We start from the raw sequence: 18179 nt of genomic DNA, 5'->3' as shown, positions 1-18179 counted from the left end.
CTCCTTAGTGCTGGTTTCAGGCTCTTGGGCTGTTGGGGAAGGCTAATCGGAAGAGGCAGGTTCTCAGACTTCACAAACAGTTGTAGCCATTTCTTCAAACGCTGCTTCTTCTCCTGCTCCATAGATTTGGTGACATTGTAATCCATGTTACATCCGATTACGTCAGTCAGAAGTCAATCAAATTTAAATTAACATTGAGTCGTGTGTAAATACGCCAAAACAAATTTTCCTCTGGGGCCCTTCCCAGTCTGACCAGTGATGATTTGATGATGGTTCCACTTAATCGCTGGCTGTCATAGTGTTGTAAAGCCAACAGTGGACTTGGTAGAACATAAAATTTTTGACCTGGTTGACCTGGTCTGATCAGGAGAGTTAGCATTCATTCCACGTTGGATGGTATAATTAATAAATAGAACACGATTCTCTTCCGTCCTGTCTTAAAAAACCAAAATTAAATTATAAATAATATGACAGCTTCGCTGTTTACCTTCTTCATTCACTCTGGAAAACAGTTCAAACAGCCATGTGTGTTAGCGGGTTTTGTCCACGAGGGGGCAGTAAAGAATTGGAAGGTTCCACGACAGTAGGAATGGGAGAAAAGAAATGAATGAAAGTGGTGGTTCATGGTGGTCAGTGAGGGCATTAAAAGCATCTTAACAGATGGATGAAACGTTTTTCTTCAGTTTTCTACTGATTTTGATGTCATGCCCACAGACATTCAGAGATTCTTGTTTGAATATCTTCTGAACTCCATCAATAACCGTCCTGTGAGCTCCCAACTCAGAACTGTCACATGTCACAGACTTTTGGCCAGGTGAAATAAACTTTAGTAGATTTAGTATAATTTTATGAATTTTATTGCATGTACTTACATTTTTTCAGCACAGCATTATACGTAAATCATTTACATCAATTATGAAAAATAATCAATTATATAGTATATAATCAACCTTGATCTAATTCGAATAAATTTTGTAAAATAGATAAATTACCTTCCTTTCAATTCTTAATATAACTCTAGTTACTCACAGCAAGTAGAAATCCCATTTCTTTCAGCAGAGACTATGAGTCTTAAGGAAAAACATACTGTATATAAGTCTATAAGGAAAAACAGGCATAAAATCCTTCAGTAATTCCTCTGATGAATCCTCATAAATTTAGCATCACAGGGTTCTCCCACGTGCCCAGTCAGGTCATGCATGGAGGACTATCCAGCTGCTGAATTCCACAACTTTACTGTTATCATTTCTCTTGTTATCAACAAACCAGACTTTGTGACGGCAGTGGCTCAGTGGTAGAACAGGTGGTCCAATGTTCCAGGACTGGAGGTTCGATTGCCGCCCCCACCCAGTCACCTCGGCGTGTGAGCCGACAGGAGGAGGCGTCTGCACACCTCCCGAGCACCTCTACCTCTCCCTCATCTGCATGCCCACAGGCCCTCTGTGTGTGTTTGTGTGTGTGTGTATTCGGGCCTGTACACACTATATATAGATGCATGCCACCACTAACCTGTGTGTAGAGTGGACTTTACCTTCGGGGATTAATACAGTTAATAACATAATATTAAAAAAATAGTCACTGCTTGTGAGCACGGGGAAAAATCAGAAAAGAGCAAACGTTTTCTGTCAAATTAATACTACTAGCGTTTGGAAGAATAATCCAAGTTGGAGTAAAAGTTTCTATTCCGTCCGTTCGGTTGTAAGTTGCAAAATAGCAGTCTTGACAGCCCAGAAAAGTCCAATTCTCAGAGCCTTTTTATACCTTTTAATCTCTGGGTTGGCCTTGACTGGTCAGCCCACTCATGATGTATAGTCTAAAAATAATCTTATTTTAAGAGTTTCACTTCCATTTCCATCAGATGACCCAGGTCATACTGACTATTTCCTCCCATAACCCGGTCTGATATTCTTTATTTATATTTTCTGCCCGAACTCCCTGACAGCAGTACTTTCCACATCTTCATACCTGCATTCTATTTACATAATACATCTTTAGCTCAACATGCTCTTCTAATGATTTGTGATTTATTCTTCAAAGATTATATATGTGTTGATTAATACATTTTCTTTATTCAAAGGTTAAAACACTTTTCTCAGGATTATATATTCATAATCTCTTTAGATCAGACCTCGTGGCTGGTTGTTGAATGGTTGAAGGTTTCAACTCACTTGACAAGACAAATCAACACATAGAACTGCACAGTGCCGTCAGTTAACAGTGAGGATAAAAAAAATGACAACATGATAAATAAATCAATATAGCAATACATAAATAAATGCACCTATAAATAAATATAAAAATTTTGGTAATGAAACAAATCCCCGATTTTAAACTTCTATGTTCATTCACCTATTTATTTACTTATTTCTGAATGTGTGCATTTAATAATTTATTCAGGAATTCAACAATTCATATTTTATTAAATAACAGACAAACACTTTATGTGCAGAGTCACGAAGTATTTCATTATAACAAACAAGTTACCGATAGATAAACCAAAACACGTTCATAACACTTAATGCTTTATTTGTCAAGATGACTTTCATCAAACATAAAGATTCAACACTGACAGTGACACCAGGTGAAGTGGTACCAGGTAAAGCAAAGCTATTAAACCATCACCTCTGCATTCATGCAATTAAAGGGAAACATAGGTCTAACAGACTAAAGAGAGCATTAGAAGAAGAGGTAGGGAAGATAGATAGGGAAGGGATGAATTACAGGATGACTCGAAGAAAAAGAGGAACTGAAAGAGATAAAAAAGGAAACATGTATGCGATTAGTAATGAGGAGCTGAGCTGTGGACCTAATCGAGGGGAAAATTTAATAAATACTTTTTAGGATTAGAAAAGATAAGATGGAAGAATAATTACATAGCAATTAGAAGGGAAAGATCATAAATGAGAGAGTCGAGGAGTGAGGAGGAACACACAGATGAGGACAGCATGAAACAAATGGCTGGAGAGGTAGAAGGAAGGACAAGGAGACAGGGACAGCGAGAGCAGGATAAGTGTGTGAGAAAAAATGTGTCATGGAAAACCTCTTTATACTGAATAAGGAGGCAAATACTACTACTGAACACTTTGAAAACTAAGACGTCCTTGTAATTTTATTCAAAGCATTGGACTCAGTTCACACAAGCAGCAGGCTAGTTGAGAATGAAACTATCTGTGTGTTCTTTATTGGACACAGAATGAACTAAGAGTCCAGGGATAGATGGAAGTTTTACGTAGTCAAGGGTTTGGAAATTTTGCTTTTTCTATTTAAATAAAGAGATTAATAAATGAAGTACTTGTCTTTCAGAATTTTATTATGAAAGCTTTAAGACTGGGTGTTAAGACGTGGAAACAATGGTGGGAGTCTATAGGGGGTTGAGTACCCCCAACCTAGAAATATAATCCAACCACATATAACGTTGCCTTGCTTGACACTCAAAATATATAGGTCCAAGATTTACAGGTGTTTCCTCAGTTCTCAGAACAAGCACACAAAGCAAGACGCTCTGGGTTCAAGGAGATAACAACTTATGTTGTGTAAGACATAAAGTTATGTTGTGCAAGACACAAACTATTTCCCTAACACATCCTTCATAGTTATGGGCATTCCGGCGCTTCTCCAAACCTCGGCTCTTTTCGCTCGGCTCCCTTACAAGAGTTGGCTCTTACGGCTCCCAAATGGCTCTTCATTTAACATCACTCTTATCATTATATTCTTGCCTAATTTAGCAATTAATTAGTGTATTGGTAAGAAATTTTCCATTCATTGTTTTAATAAAAGCTTTATTTTTATGTATCAAAACTTTAAATACCGATCAACTCTTGAACAACCGCACAAACACGGCAAACTTACAAATCAAGCCTCAAGCAAAGGCCAATGTCTGAACATGGCATAATGACATTTTAAAGACTGTCCACTGCAGATTTTTTTGTTACAGGAAGAAGGTAGCTGGTTTAAACTAAGATTGTTTCATAATATTCAGACTAATGATGAAATTTAAAAAAGATGGTGATCCTACCCATTGTCTGTGTGTGTGTGTGTGTGTGTGTGTGTGTGTGTGTGTGTGTGTGTGTGTGTGTGTGTGTGTGTGTGTGTGTGTGTGTGTGTGTGTGTGTGAGTGTGACACTCACTTTATGGTTTTCAAGGAAAGATTAAGGTTATATTACGCAGTTTTAGTTTCATTTCACTAATTGTGTAACAATGATTAAAGGAACATTTGTCTAAGGCCCATCTGATAAACCACACAGAAGGGACAGATTTTTCCTGTCGAGTCAAATACTGAGCATATTAAAAAATAGGAGGGCTGAGTTTGAGAAAATAAATCAGTAGATGAGTCACCAACAGATCGTTACACAAGTTGACCTGGATTACCACTCAGAGGGAACTTGAATCAACAACCCTGTGCTCAGACACAGCTGTGGTTCAATACAAAAGGGTGAACTAACAAAAAACAGAGATGCTCCTATGCTGCAGTACCCAGGATTACCCAGGCTAGCCTCCCCAAACAGACTGGAGAATAAATGTAAAATTAAAGGCAACAGCCTGTCAATGAATGCCTCTTTATGTTATATTTTTTCATACCTCTTTACATGATTGTCTTTTGGACCTGCTTTGTGGCCCAAAAGTTAAAACTGTCCACTGGAGAATGTTTCATTTTCATTCACCATATATCTGAAGCAAAGTCCCAAAAGGTTTTTGAGGGTCACTAAAACAGCTGGTTCTTTTCTACTGGAAGACAAGACTCTTGATTCTGATAGAGCTTCCCTGCATCAGGCAGAGAAAACAAAGCTGATGAAAATACATTGTTCTCTGCTGTAGAGTCAACACAATGATAAATCTGGTGCCATTTAAGAAAAACTACGTGCGCGTTAATGTTTGGAGCAGTTTAAATGATGATACGCAGAGTAAATTGGTTATAACATCTGTCATCAATTGTTGTTGCAGTCACACACATAGAGATGTGATGCTGTGAAACTGTGGCACAAAGTCAGCGATCTGAAATCAAAATGATTTCATCTCTTGTTGTAAAATGTGTCTGCAGGTTGACGCTGAAATTCCTAGACTTACTAATCAATATTTTTCCTCTACTCAATTATTTCTTTTTACTTTTACCATTAAATTGATCTCTTCACTGCTTGTAATGTGAATACTCTTGCTTGATGCTTGCCCTTTTAATAATCATCATAGATTTAATAGAAATACTAACAGAGATGATAAGGTTTTATAAAAGACACATTTCATAAACTAAATTTCAATGCTGTGTAAGATTTATAGTTAGTTTATAGTTTATATTTAGTATGCAGATCTCCTAAATTCCTATGCAAGCCCATTTCGAACATAGTTATGCTGCTATAGACTAGACTTCTGGGGTACTTGTCTTGACAAAATGAGCACCTCCGGTTCTCTACCTAGTTCTCTCTCTACTTCTACTCTCCAACTTTGTCGCGACTCAGTTTCCTTGTCAATAACTTCATCCTGGGGAGTTTTCTCACGGGAATACTTTACAGATAAAGGAACAAGGGGCCATGGATTCTAACCTGTACACTCCATGCATGGGTTTATTTGGATTGTCAAACAAAATTAACCACTGTGATTTGTATTATTTTGACCATTGACAAAGAGGTAATATTTTTTTCTGGTTTGGTTGCCTGGTGGTTTACAGGAAAACACAAAATTTACTACTGTACAACACAGACTTTCAAGAAACTTTGAAGGAGGTATGGGCATGTGGCAGAGAAGCACTGATAAAATTTTGAGCTAGAAGAATTTTTTCAACAACATCTAAATAGTCTTATAACTGTTTTTATGATTTCTGTCTATTACACTTGAACTAACAAAGATATTAATAAAACTGAGCAGATGGGTTGGGCATGTAGCAAAAACTCTTGAGTCGATCAGGATGCTGTAGTGGATTCTACGTTGTTTTCTACTCTTTTGAACAAGAAAAGGCATTGGATTATTGTTGTGTCAGGATTTGATGGAATACCACTGGACCTCATCTTGTTACTCCTAACAGGGGACATGTGTGTTTGTTGAATCCAGAAAACTCTTGTTAAGATATTTATTTGACCATGCAGTCATTTTATATACATTATAAATATATTATAAATCTTTTATATACATTATATCTATGTTTCAAAGGTTCATTTACTGTCAGGTTAGTACAATGAAGTCAGATCACTTAAACCTTTAATGTTTATGTACTCATATAACTCATATATACTTATGTCCTGCTTCTCAGGCACTCAATGTCTGGGTGATCAAATGTGAGTCTGGAATGTCAGAGTGTTCAGAACAGACAACAGAGCCCATCTAACAGATAACCAAAGAATGCCAGGGTCATTCTGCACTGTCAGAAGGAGGAGGACAGATTTAGGTGACAACAGCCTCCTAGAAAGACTATAAATCTATAAATTATCAGCATAGTTTAAACTCTTGGTTCTTCAATGACAGGACTTCGTCTCGGTAAAAAAATTGGTGCCGCTGAATGAACCCTCTGCAGAGTTGGATTCATTTCCTTCCGTCTATTCAATGAAACGTGTCTTCCAAAGCTATGAGTAAACGATGATCGTTCACTTATACGATAACGTCGTCCCGGTTTCGCTTTGCTTATTCCGACTTTAGGTTTCTGCTTCGATTAAGTTTCGTTTCCCCGGACTGACAGACGTTGTGGGTGCGTCCGGTTTATGTCTGCATGACCACCGTTTCTGTGTCGCAGCTGTATGAAGGTGATCACGAGAAACTCCGCCCATGTTGACTGTGCCGCTGTTGAAAAGGGAGCTACCCTTCCTGGAATTAACAGGACGAGCAAACCTTACGCTTCTGTGCGTGAGCGGAATTGTCTTGTATTATTTCTATTATTGTTTTAGTAAAGAGGAAGACATCAGTCTGTGAACATGGTGAGGCTAACTGTTGGCTGTCGGGTCGGACTCGATTTCTTTGAGTTTTTGAAGGAGACAGATCGAACATCCGTTACAAGCAGACTTGAACTAAGAGACATTTACAACACTGAGTTCAGGAGCAGGTAAGTCATCGTTAATTAAATGTTTTATCCGCATGGACGCATGATGACTTTATTTTTCAGAATCCGCCTTAATGTCTGCTTTGTGTGTTTTAGAAATGCAGAGATCAAAGATCCAAACTTCGGTTCGGTCCTGTATGCCCTAAAGACGTTTAACAAAATAACAATACGAAAAAAAAACATTCACTTCAACTTCAAGGTATGATCTGACCTGCAGACCTGAAGATACGGGCAGTTTAAGTCCTGTTGTTTTTTTTAAAAATGAACATAATAACTAACCTCACATGCAGTCATTTCCTTAGCTTGTGCTGTCGAGATCCGGGTCACACTGACTTCTCCGACTGATGTCCACTTTTCTCCAAACAGCAGGAGTTTATCTAATAATAATAATAGTGACTGTTATTAGTTTTCTTTCTTTATGCGTACTTTAGCATCACTTTTCAGGTTGTAATCACTCGCTGTGCAGTGGAGACATGAAACACCGGACTGCCCTGAAGGCAGCACAGACCTGACATACAGGAACCCATTAAAAACGACATCATAGGTTGACTCGCGTCACGTGACTACCGGACGCGCTCAAGCTACCCCTAGAATTAGATTTCATTCTGTTTGATGGTGAATAGCACAGCACGTCTCAGACACACGTTGATCTTGGTGGAACACATTATAATTTATGTCACAATAAAACGTGTCATACAAATTAAATTATTTTCAAATAGTCATATTTTGAAGTGTGTTAGAGCTCATAGAATTTTTTTTTTTGTGTTACAGGTGTTAACAGGTTTGATCACAGCTGTTACCATCACTGATCTTCTAAAAGTTGTTGGATCCATGTGATTTTTAGATCATTCGAGACAAATCTGTGCAGATTTAAAAATGTAACCTCGGAGTTTACTTCATTCATTCATTCATTCATTTATTCATTCATTCATTCGTCTTCATTACCTGCTTCGTCCACTGTTGCGGGTTGCAGGGTTGCTGGAGCCTCTCCTGTCAGACTCTGGGCGCGAGGCTGGGGACACTCTGGGCGCGATGCCAATGCACTGCTGAGCTTTTTACCACATACATACATACATACATTTTCATGTACCGCCGCTGTATCCGCTGTAGTGGGGTCACGGGGAGCTGGAGCCTATCCCAGCTGGCATAGGGCGTGAGGCGGGGGACACTCTGGGTGCGATGCCAGTGCGCTGCTGAGCTTTTTACCACATTTTTAAAAAATTAAATACAATCCATATCTGATCACTATAAGTAGATAATCAATGGGTGAAGGGGGATTAGTGGTTATATGAGGCGGCGATGAGCCTTTACACTTTTGGTACATGAACCTTAATCAGTTGTAAAAAGCAGCGTTGTTTTGATTAATCTTTAATTAATCATTTGACTGGTATTTAATCTGCATTGGAGTGAAGTTTTGATTCAATCCTTCATTTTTTATGTTTCAAGTTCTGGTGTTTACTACTGTCAGGGACACATTTATTATGCATTTACTGAGAAATAAAACCCGTCTTTCGTGAAACACATGTGGTCAGAGGATGACCCCCCCCCATCCCTCCAGTCCCCTTAGCAAACTCTCATGCCTCCCCAGCTATGTCTTAATACTAACACTGTACTGTATTTGCAAGATTTCCTCATGTCAACTCTTTTAGAAGTAAGGTTTTTCACATAAGACACAATGACTTGGAAAAACTCCCAGTGTGGTAAAATGTTTTTCTCTTAAATGCCTTAACATCAAGAGTGCTGTTATATTTATTTACAATGCTACATTTAGAAGTCAAGGACATCAATATGTCCTGTGTGTCCACTCAGAAAAATAACAAGAAACAGGATATTCAACTGGTTGACTGGTCTTTTTATTTGATGTTCCCCTAAATGCAAAATTAATGAAATTGATCCAAATGCACAGGTCAAGTGTTTTTATGAGGATCAGTGGCATTCAACCAAAGACCGTAAGCAGGAGTCTGTCCAAGCACGAGCCGCCAGTCCCACAACGGTCCAGGCCTTTGCCTCTGGAGATGACGCAGTGACGGGAGTTCGAGCTCGAAGGAAGCTCGCCAATATTTTGATGACCAGATTGAAGACAGATAGGTAACATTCTTCTCAAGCAGCCACAAGCATTTTTCCCCCATTAGCATGGTTCTTATCTTTACTGGTCATTTAAAGTTCTTGACATAACAGTAATGGCAGAGCTGAATATCATTAAAAAAACCACAGGATTTGTTCAAAGTTATTAGTGGAGCAGAGAATCAAGCACTTAAAAGGATTAACAGTTTAGCACTGATTAATGAACCAGGTGACTGAAATGTAGGAGAGTTAGGATAACAGTGAAAACGTAGTAATTTCCCGTTACACACATATGTGTGTTTAACCCCATAATTTTAAGACTGAAACTGCTGGAAATGCTCTAGTGATGGATGCAGAGGCGTGAGACACAGCTAGAAGTATCCACACTGTTGGTTTGCATAAACCTTTTAATGGTGCACAAAATGTTGGTTGCATTGTAAGGTGCAGAAGAAACATGAGAGCCCAGCTGCTGCCTGAGCAGAAGCACTTTAATCAGATCTGAGAACATCTCATCATTCATATCCAATCCTTCCTGTGGAAAAAAAGAAAAACGAATTGTGCCGCTTGAACTGTGTAGTGTTAACACCAGTAGAGTACGTCATAGCTGTTGTTCTTCTTTGCATTCCAGGGATCGGTTCATCGCCGATAAAAACGGTGTCTGCATTTCCTCAGACCATCAGTTTGAAAATGGAAAACTGTGCCTGAGTGTGGATGCATGTGAGGTAATGGCGATGAGTGGACATGTTGCATGCTGACTCAACTGAATCAGATGAATCTCTGGTTTCATCAGGTGACAAAGGGGAAGTTAAAGAGTTTTCTGTTTCTGTTTGAAACAGTATGTGGTCAATCTGATATTAGAAAATACTGGAACGAAGCCTGTGTATTTCACTTACTACACTCCACTGCACTGGCTCAAGTACTTCACTCTGATGGATGAGTTCAAGGTGACCAAGACAAATCCTCTATTGCTGCAACCAGGTAATGCAGCTTTGTTGTCATATTATAATATTATTATAAGCTCTTTAACCCGCTTTGAACACTATTATATGTCCTGTGTCTCAGGTAGCAGTTATTCCATCCAGGTTAAGTTCTGCTTCACTTTGGTTGGCTTCTATCCGGCTACCCTGGCTTTTGAATTCAAACCAGATCTTAAGGACTCCACTTCTTTCCACATCGTTCGCTTTCTTGAAGCTAAGTTCATAACAGCTCTAGGACGGGAGCTGGCTCCTGTGGTACCTTATCAACCTCGCTCCCTCCCTGCCTGGACCCCTGAAGAGACATACACCATCATAGATGGACAGCGACCTGAAGGGTATCAGCGTTCAATAAACACCACATCAATCTGTGCATCACATGTAAAGAAAGGATTATTTCCCTTTCCATTCTTTCTCTTCTTTGCAGACTGTCAGTGATGAAGCTGCAAAACGTGGTTGAGCTCAAACAGTATCGAATGCCAGCATATATGACTCACTTCATCAAGTCACTAAAGCAGCCAGCTTCTTTCACAGATAAAAGGTAGTTTAAGTTCAGGTTTTGTGTTCAGCCATCCATCGGGAGAAACAACACAACATTTGTGTAATGACTATCTTAACATTTGTTGGCCATGTCCAGAAGGACTTTGCTGGAGAGTTCTTTGACCTGGGAGAGCTATTCTGAGAAGTTTCAGCTGATGATCTATCTGGAGGAACAACAGATGGAGGTGGACATCAAGAAATACAACATCCCCAACAATGACAGAGAAGAAGCCATCATGACCAGAGACCAAGTCAACAAAAGGCTTCTCATTCTGGAGGTCAGGGTGTGCTCCTTCTTTCACCACAACATCACAAAATCCCTTGTTCATTTTTCTTTTGTCCACATTGGGCCTTTTTTTCTTAGGTACTCAAATAGCATCTGGGCCTCTTGACATGTCTTTTGATACAAATCTCTCGATACAAATTTATCTTCAAATAGGTGTTTTCTGTACAGCGATGGATGAATGTGATGCTGTTTGAGGAGAAAAAAAAAGAATGATTGGAAAACAAATACACCAGAGATGTTTAATATAATCTTAAGATATTTTTCATTATTGATAAAAACTTACTGACCTACCAGGTACCTGGTGTGTCTGAGAACCGTCCGTCTGTGCTGCGAGGCGATGCACTCCTAGCTTATCCTGTTGGAGAAAAAAAGACGAAGTACCGTGGCTACGTCCACAGCGTGCAGCTTGACAAACTCAAACTCGGCTTTGACTCGCAGTAAGATATTTACAACACACAAACTGACATATTATTAAACTATTGATTTCTATTGGCTCCTATTTAACAGCTTTGTTAGTATCTGACATTCACACAGTCCGTCTCTGAATTTGTTTGCAGATTGCTGAATCTGTTTTTGGACAAAATGAAATTCAACGTGGAATTCACCGTCAACCGCCTGACGTTACGTATTCAGCACAGAGCGGCGGAGCTGGCGGTCGTTCACGACTTAAAGCAGGTGTTGTTCCCTGCTGCTCCCCCCGTCCCCTCTCAGCAAACTACGCTCCCACAACTCAGGTTGGGCATGTCAATACATCGACTAGACATTATGTTTACATGCACAGGTTCTTCCCTTTCCCATTAGTTTAGAAAATAAAGTGCAGTATTTTCCACACTATAAGATGCACTCGATTATAAGGCACACCTTCAACAAATGGCCTATTCTAAAACTTTTTTCCATATATAAGGCGCATTGGATTATAAGGCGCACAGTCGGTTTATGAGAAAATTAAAGGCTTTTAGGTGCGCCTTATAATGCGGAAAATACTGTACATGTGAACGTCTGGGGAGTTTAGATTTTTGATCAGCATGTCGATTTGAATTGAGAAAGAATCAACACGACAACATAATTAAAATTCTTAACATTTGACAATACATAGGACAAAATTGTCTCTTGATGCGGCCGAAGCATACAGATGTATTCAAACAAAACAGTCCCTCTTGAATATTGTTTCTTCATTTCTAACTCTCATAAGAAAAACACTGTTTAATCCTTATTGGCTGTTGCCACTGTGTTTTGTTTTCCTTGATCAGAATTGATCAGAATTGATTAAGGGCAGTCCTGATACTATAAAATACTTATGGGCCTCTAGTTGTGTGTCCTATCAACAAACGGCCTCGGTTTAAAGATTTGCAGCCATGGTTAGAAATCTGAACATTTTATACTTAGTTAATGAATTAATTGTTGCTCTACTTCCTGGTTATTTGATTCATGCCTATCATCCTTAAAGGAGGTTTATCAATATTCTCAGCACACGGTAAACCGTGTTACTGTAACAACACTTGTGTTACCTGACAAGATTTGATGTTCGTGAAATATAACAACTACTGCTGGTTTATCTGTTTATCCCTCCTCTTTATTTTGATAGGTTGTTTGACTCAAAGCTGGAGACAAATGTAGAACAGTATCAGGCTGTCCAACACATTGTAGCCGGCTCATCCAAACCTGCTCCTTACCTGGTGTTTGGCCCACCTGGAACAGGTACAGCGACTACCAGCGTTACACCACTTGACTAGTTTAGATCTGACCTGCTTTCCTGCTGGTCTCTTTCAAAGCCAGAATGATTCTGATGGCTCTCCATTCAGGTAAAACCGTGACTCTAGTGGAGGCCATCAAGCAGATAGAGAAGAGTCCAGCCTCCTGCCACATCCTGGCTTGTGCTCCTTCCAACAGCGCCGCTGATTTGCTCTGCCTTAAGATTTTGGATCACGTGGATAAACACGGTGTTTTCCGTATGTACGCCAGCAGCCGGGACCCAGAATATGTTCCTGACAAATTAAAAGTGAGTGACTTTGTGATAGAGTAGCTGACATTCATTCATGTAATCATTCAGTATGCTCAGTGTTCCTTCACATGTCAGAAGACTCTGGAGTGGGCTCTGATTGACTTTGAGATAAAAGTGAACTTGCTAATTTTAGCCTTTTTTCCTGTATAATGCATTGACATGTGTACTAGTTAGGGACGTTGGTTCATCACATTTCTATCGAACTTTATATTCATTCATTTCTACCCAAATTCAGTTACTGTAAAAAAAGCATAGGCCACTAGTTGCTACTATTTAATTTAGCACATTATGTAACATGTAGTTCAGGCATAGGAGGGAAATGAGACAGCCGCTCTTCAACTACGTCCATGAACATCTCTTAAAACCAGTGTGTTTGATTCAGAATGTCATTACGACTTTTCTTTACAAATCAAAACAAGTTGATGACACTTTTAATCTACCCCAACTTTCTGGCTTTCCTACTGTTGTTTAATGTGTTTTGCATTGTTGTTCTGTGCTTGTTGTGTTTGTGTATGTGTGTTTTGGTACTTTGCAGGCATGCTCTAACCTGGTAGGGGATTGTTACCTTTATCCCGCTAAAGAGAACCTGATGCAGTTTAGGATCATTGTCACTACATTGTTAACTGCTGGAAGGTGCGACTGATGCTTGATCACTGCATGACACTACACAGATGTTGCATTTCACTGTTGCATACTACTATACTCACATCCTGTATAATAGAGCAGGTTTAAAATAAGGACCAAACACCTCACCGTCTTTCTCAGTATATACATTTCCAAAGACGTGAAATCTTGACCAGATGTTGGAAACCTAAATAATCCATAAAAAAAACAAAATAGAGATGTTCAGAGATTAAGTTATGTGGAAAAAAATGTGTAATTAAACAGGGAAAAAGTGACGTGAGCTGAAATCCATTGCTGAAGAAAAAGTATCCAGATTGTTAAAGTTTAAATCCACAACATTTAGACAAGCCTGTGAAATACTTTTCTGAATTGAAATGAACTCTTCAGATGTCATAATACACATCATGGTTGTGTGACAAATGGTGCTGCACTTCACTACATGCTAACAGGGATGTTTAGAGGCAGGAACATGTGGACGTTCAGGATGCAGGCTTCATATAACTGAAGGAATGATTAATAGCTAAATGTACCAAGACATTTATGATATAAAAATGAGCTAAAATCTACCAGCAAGATAACTCACAGCCGTGGAAACTCATTTTGTTTCACTAAAAGAAAATATGTCTGCTAGGATAGCCCAGCCAATCACCTGATGAATCCAGAGGAAATTTTATTGACAGAATTTACAGGAGAGGTTCAGAAAACCTTCAAGATTTGACCACTTGTGTAGAAGAATGGGCCAAAATCAAATCTTAGCGATGCATAGCAGCTAGTTTGTCCGTACAGGAAGCTTCTCGACGCTGTCATTACCAATAAAGGCTTTTGTGTAAAATATTGAATACATTCTAGGAAACATGTTCACATTTTTTTCCCCATGCCACTGGGCATTACGACATGTCACTATTTCTAAACTGATTTATATTGGTTTCTTTACATGTATGAATTTATTTTTTCTGGAGAAAATTTCATGTCGTCAGCGACTTTAGAAAAATATTTAGTGAGGAAAATGGAAATGTGTTCTATACTTATTTTATCTGCTGCATACTCTCTGCCAGCGTGCAACCTGAGAACTCCACTGATTAACATTTGTAGAAATTTAACATGTGTCCACTTTGATGCTGACAGGCTGGTCACAGGAAACATCCCTGAGGGTCACTTCACCCACGTGTTTGTGGACGAAGCAGGACACGCTGTGGAGACAGAGTGTGTCGTGCCATTGGCAGGTGCAGGAAACGACTTTTTTTTTCTACACTTATGCTGAACTTGTTTTGTGTGTTGCTTAAATTCTGATATCCATGTAACGAAAGGGCTGCTCCATCCAAGTTCTGGTCAGCTTGTTCTTGCTGGTGACCCCAAGCAGCTCGGACCCATTCTCAGATCACCTTTTGCGCTCAAATATGGCATGGGTAAGAGCAACCACACTCACATATAGACCTTATAGTTTTCTATGCATTTCTAGATTGTAAAGATTCTGTTGTCTGTAGGAGTCTCCTTCCTGGAGCGTCTGATGAAGGACTTCTCTCTGTACCAGAAGAACGAGGATGCGTTCGACAACCGCTTTGTCACCAAGCTGCTGCGCAATTACAGGTGTGTGGGAAAAATGAGTTATAGGTTAAACGGTAAAAATGTATGCTTAATTTTCATGTTCGTCTTTTTCAGGTCCCACCCTGCCATCCTGAAGATTCCCAACGACCTCTTCTATGACGGAGAGCTGCAGGTTTGCGCCGATGAAATCGTGCGCAACTCTTACTGCAGTTGGGAATACCTCCCCAAGGAGGTAGCGATTCTCCTTTCAATACACACAATGTTTAGACTGCATGTGCAAACAGAAGCTTTAGATTCTGGATATTCCTCAGTGGTTCATGATTCTAGATTATTATTCTGGAAAACTGAAAAAATAAGGAGGGGCATCCTTGCCCAGCAAATGTTGACGATGTAGTATGTAAAGAATAACGGAGGAGAAGGAAATAGGAATATGTTCTGTTCATTTATCACGCATACAGAGCTTCAATCAAAATATTTCTTCACAAATCTTTATTTACACAATACACCAGTGCCAAAGGGTGATTTGGTGAGAACAGAGGCTGCTGTTGTATCCTTAATTCATTAAGGACTCAAAGGACGACACACTTAGCATTCTGATGTGTGCTCCAAAAGCACCACAAATAAAGGCAGCACAATCATACAATAGTTGGAAATGGTGAGCCCAAAGCACTTCCTGTGTCCTCTGTCTATTATGTCACTCCTGTAGCCCTTTAAAACGGTCCCTGCGTGGCTCGGTGTGGAGGGACAATATAAAATTCAACCTGTTCAAAAATATTGTGCATATTCACAACAAAATGTTCCTGCATTGATCAGGGTCTGTGTACCAGTATTCAAGCATCATTGCAAAGGACCTTATGCTGAAAAATCAACACAAAACCACAGAATGACATTTTTAGAAAGTCCATATAAACAATACTTAATAAAATTAATTTGCATTATCATGAGGATTATGACCTTGATGTCATAATGAGGATTATGTTATATAATTTATGAATTTTGTCTGAGAGTTCTGACCGATTTGTGATGATATAGAACTATCATGAACTTTTTTTATGAAGTCAACTTAAACGTGTCAGATGTACAGTCATTATTCCAATCTCCCAAACACGTGAGAGGTTTGTCTCTGGCCAATAAATGGACTTGTTTGTGTAGATCACAACTTTTGCATAGACAGTCTTTCAGATCCAATTTTATATGTGTAAAGTGATTATTAAAGAGACCCACAGACCGATGAAGTGCACAATGGAGCACAACATTCAAAACAGGCTTCAAAATAAGAAGATAATTTACATAGCACATCCCTTAATAACGTTCACATTCTGACACATGAAACATCTCTCAGAACTTCCCAGTGATCTTCCACGGCGTTCCTGGTGTTGATGAACGTGAGGCCAGCAGTCCTTCATTCTTCAACGTGGCAGAGGTGGAGGTGCTGATGGATTATGTGCAGAAGCTGCTGCAAACACAAGGCAAGAGAGGCCTGTCTAAAATCTCACCGTCGGACATAGGCATCATCGCCCCCTACAGGAAACAGGTGGGAGTTAGTTCAGTTCAAGTAGTTCAGTTCAGTACACAGGAAACAACCCTGACACGCGGACGCTGCCTTTTTTTGTCACACAGGTGCAGAAAATCCGTATTGCTCTGAACAAAGTTGGGAAAGGGCTTAAAAAGAATATGAGTGGCCTTAAGGTATCTAAATATATGCAGATTGTCTAACAGATGACACATTGATAGTCTTCAGTGTTTGACTGTAATATATGCGTGTGTGTGTGTCAGGTTGGTTCTGTGGAGGAGTTCCAAGGTCAGGAGAGGAGAGTGATCCTGGTGTCCACAGTCCGGAGCAGCCCTAAATATGCAGAGATCGACAGAGAGTTCAACCTCGGCTTCGTCAAGAATGAGAAGGTGAACAACACAAACACACGCCCTGCAAATCGACACACAAAAACATTATTCTGACAATCTGTACTTGTCCAGAGATTCAATGTGGCGATGACTCGAGCTAAAGCCCTGCTGGTTGTCGTAGGAAACCCCAGAGTGCTGAACTCAGATCCTACCTGGGCCAAGTATGTGAGACACTTCTGGTCTCAGCTGATCGTGACTTTTTGAGACTTGTTCCTGTTGACTTTGTTGTTCCAAACCTCCCTGCAGGTTCATTCAGTTCTGTCAGGAGGAAGGAGGCTACACTGGCTTTAGTCAAGCAGAGGAAGATGACGACGTGGTGATGAGACTCGCATCTCTGTGCATCGACATTGACATTCAAGGTAACATCCCAATTTTTGTCAATATTATCCCTCAAAATGATTTTGAATCTTCTTGTTAAAGATGGTCGTGTTGTTTTCAGTGAAAACAGCTGAGAGCGCCGTTCAGCAATACCTGGACCCCGAGTGGAGGAGTGACCTGTGAGGGAAAGAAGCATCCTCACTGCCACCCAGTGGGCTTCATTTTTGATTTTTTTTCTGTATTTCTTCAAACAAGGTTTTTGATATTCATACTGAAATTATCCACTGTCACTTTTGATAATATACAGCTGCTACTCCTAAATATTTCCCTAAATGTCATCCATACGAATTTGACCGTAGAGATCGAAGCAGAAATGACTGAAGTTTGCATCAGTCTCTGATGACTACTAAAACCACTTTAATATCTATTTTATACACAGCAAACAATTTGGAGGGGGGATCCTTTGGTTTTATATTCTTATTTTAAAGCTAATTTTACCTATTCTCAAGTTTGAAACTTGACTTGATCAGTTTTACAAGTAGCTTTCTGACTTAGTGGTTGAATAAACCAGCTTCGAATCAGGATCCACTTCTTGGTCAGTCTCTTCTTACATCACCATGACACAAGACGGATATCTTTATGTTCATGAAATATTTTATGACCATTATTTTCTTGGGGTAAAAAAACCTCCATCTAGTTAGTAAATCTCCAAACTTCATCCAAACCAAAACTGGAAATAGTTTGGCTCATGGAACATTTGTTGGTTTCATCTATTTAGTGGGCAGGATGTATGGACGTCTATGTAATAATAGATTTGTATACCTGATTCCTAGACACTACATGTTAGACGACTGTAAATTAACTTAATAAAAAAAGATGAAAACACCTGCAGGACTGTATCACTTA

General features: G+C 39.4%; 1 protein-coding gene across 2 annotated transcripts; it reads left to right on the top strand.

Moving 5' to 3' along the window:
* Positions 1-6750: 6750 nt before the first annotated feature.
* LOC137610133 (putative helicase mov-10-B.2) lies at positions 6751-18158 on the top strand. 2 transcript variants are annotated; one of them, XM_068337614.1, is made up of 23 exons: positions 6751-7021; positions 7115-7217; positions 8925-9106; positions 9711-9804; positions 9919-10060; positions 10145-10394; positions 10484-10597; positions 10697-10874; positions 11177-11319; positions 11440-11616; positions 12468-12580; positions 12685-12881; positions 13420-13517; positions 14634-14731; positions 14816-14914; positions 14993-15095; positions 15168-15285; positions 16396-16587; positions 16674-16742; positions 16830-16955; positions 17028-17116; positions 17202-17314; positions 17395-18158. In XM_068337614.1, the coding sequence occupies exons 1-23, from the start codon at positions 6894-6896 to the stop codon at positions 17454-17456; spliced, it is 2988 nt and encodes a 995-aa protein (XP_068193715.1). In that variant the 5' UTR covers positions 6751-6893; the 3' UTR covers positions 17457-18158. The 2 variants fall into 2 exon arrangements, with proteins under 2 accessions (XP_068193715.1, XP_068193707.1); XM_068337606.1 differs by having other exon boundaries at positions 10694-10874.
* The last annotated feature ends 21 nt before the right edge of the window (positions 18159-18179 follow it).

This window comes from Antennarius striatus, chromosome 2 (genome assembly GCF_040054535.1).
Source record: "Antennarius striatus isolate MH-2024 chromosome 2, ASM4005453v1, whole genome shotgun sequence".
Classification (NCBI taxonomy): Eukaryota; Metazoa; Chordata; class Actinopteri; order Lophiiformes; family Antennariidae; genus Antennarius; species Antennarius striatus.
Note: the sequence above shows the minus strand (reverse complement) of the source record. Positions and strands in the feature narration are given on the sequence as shown.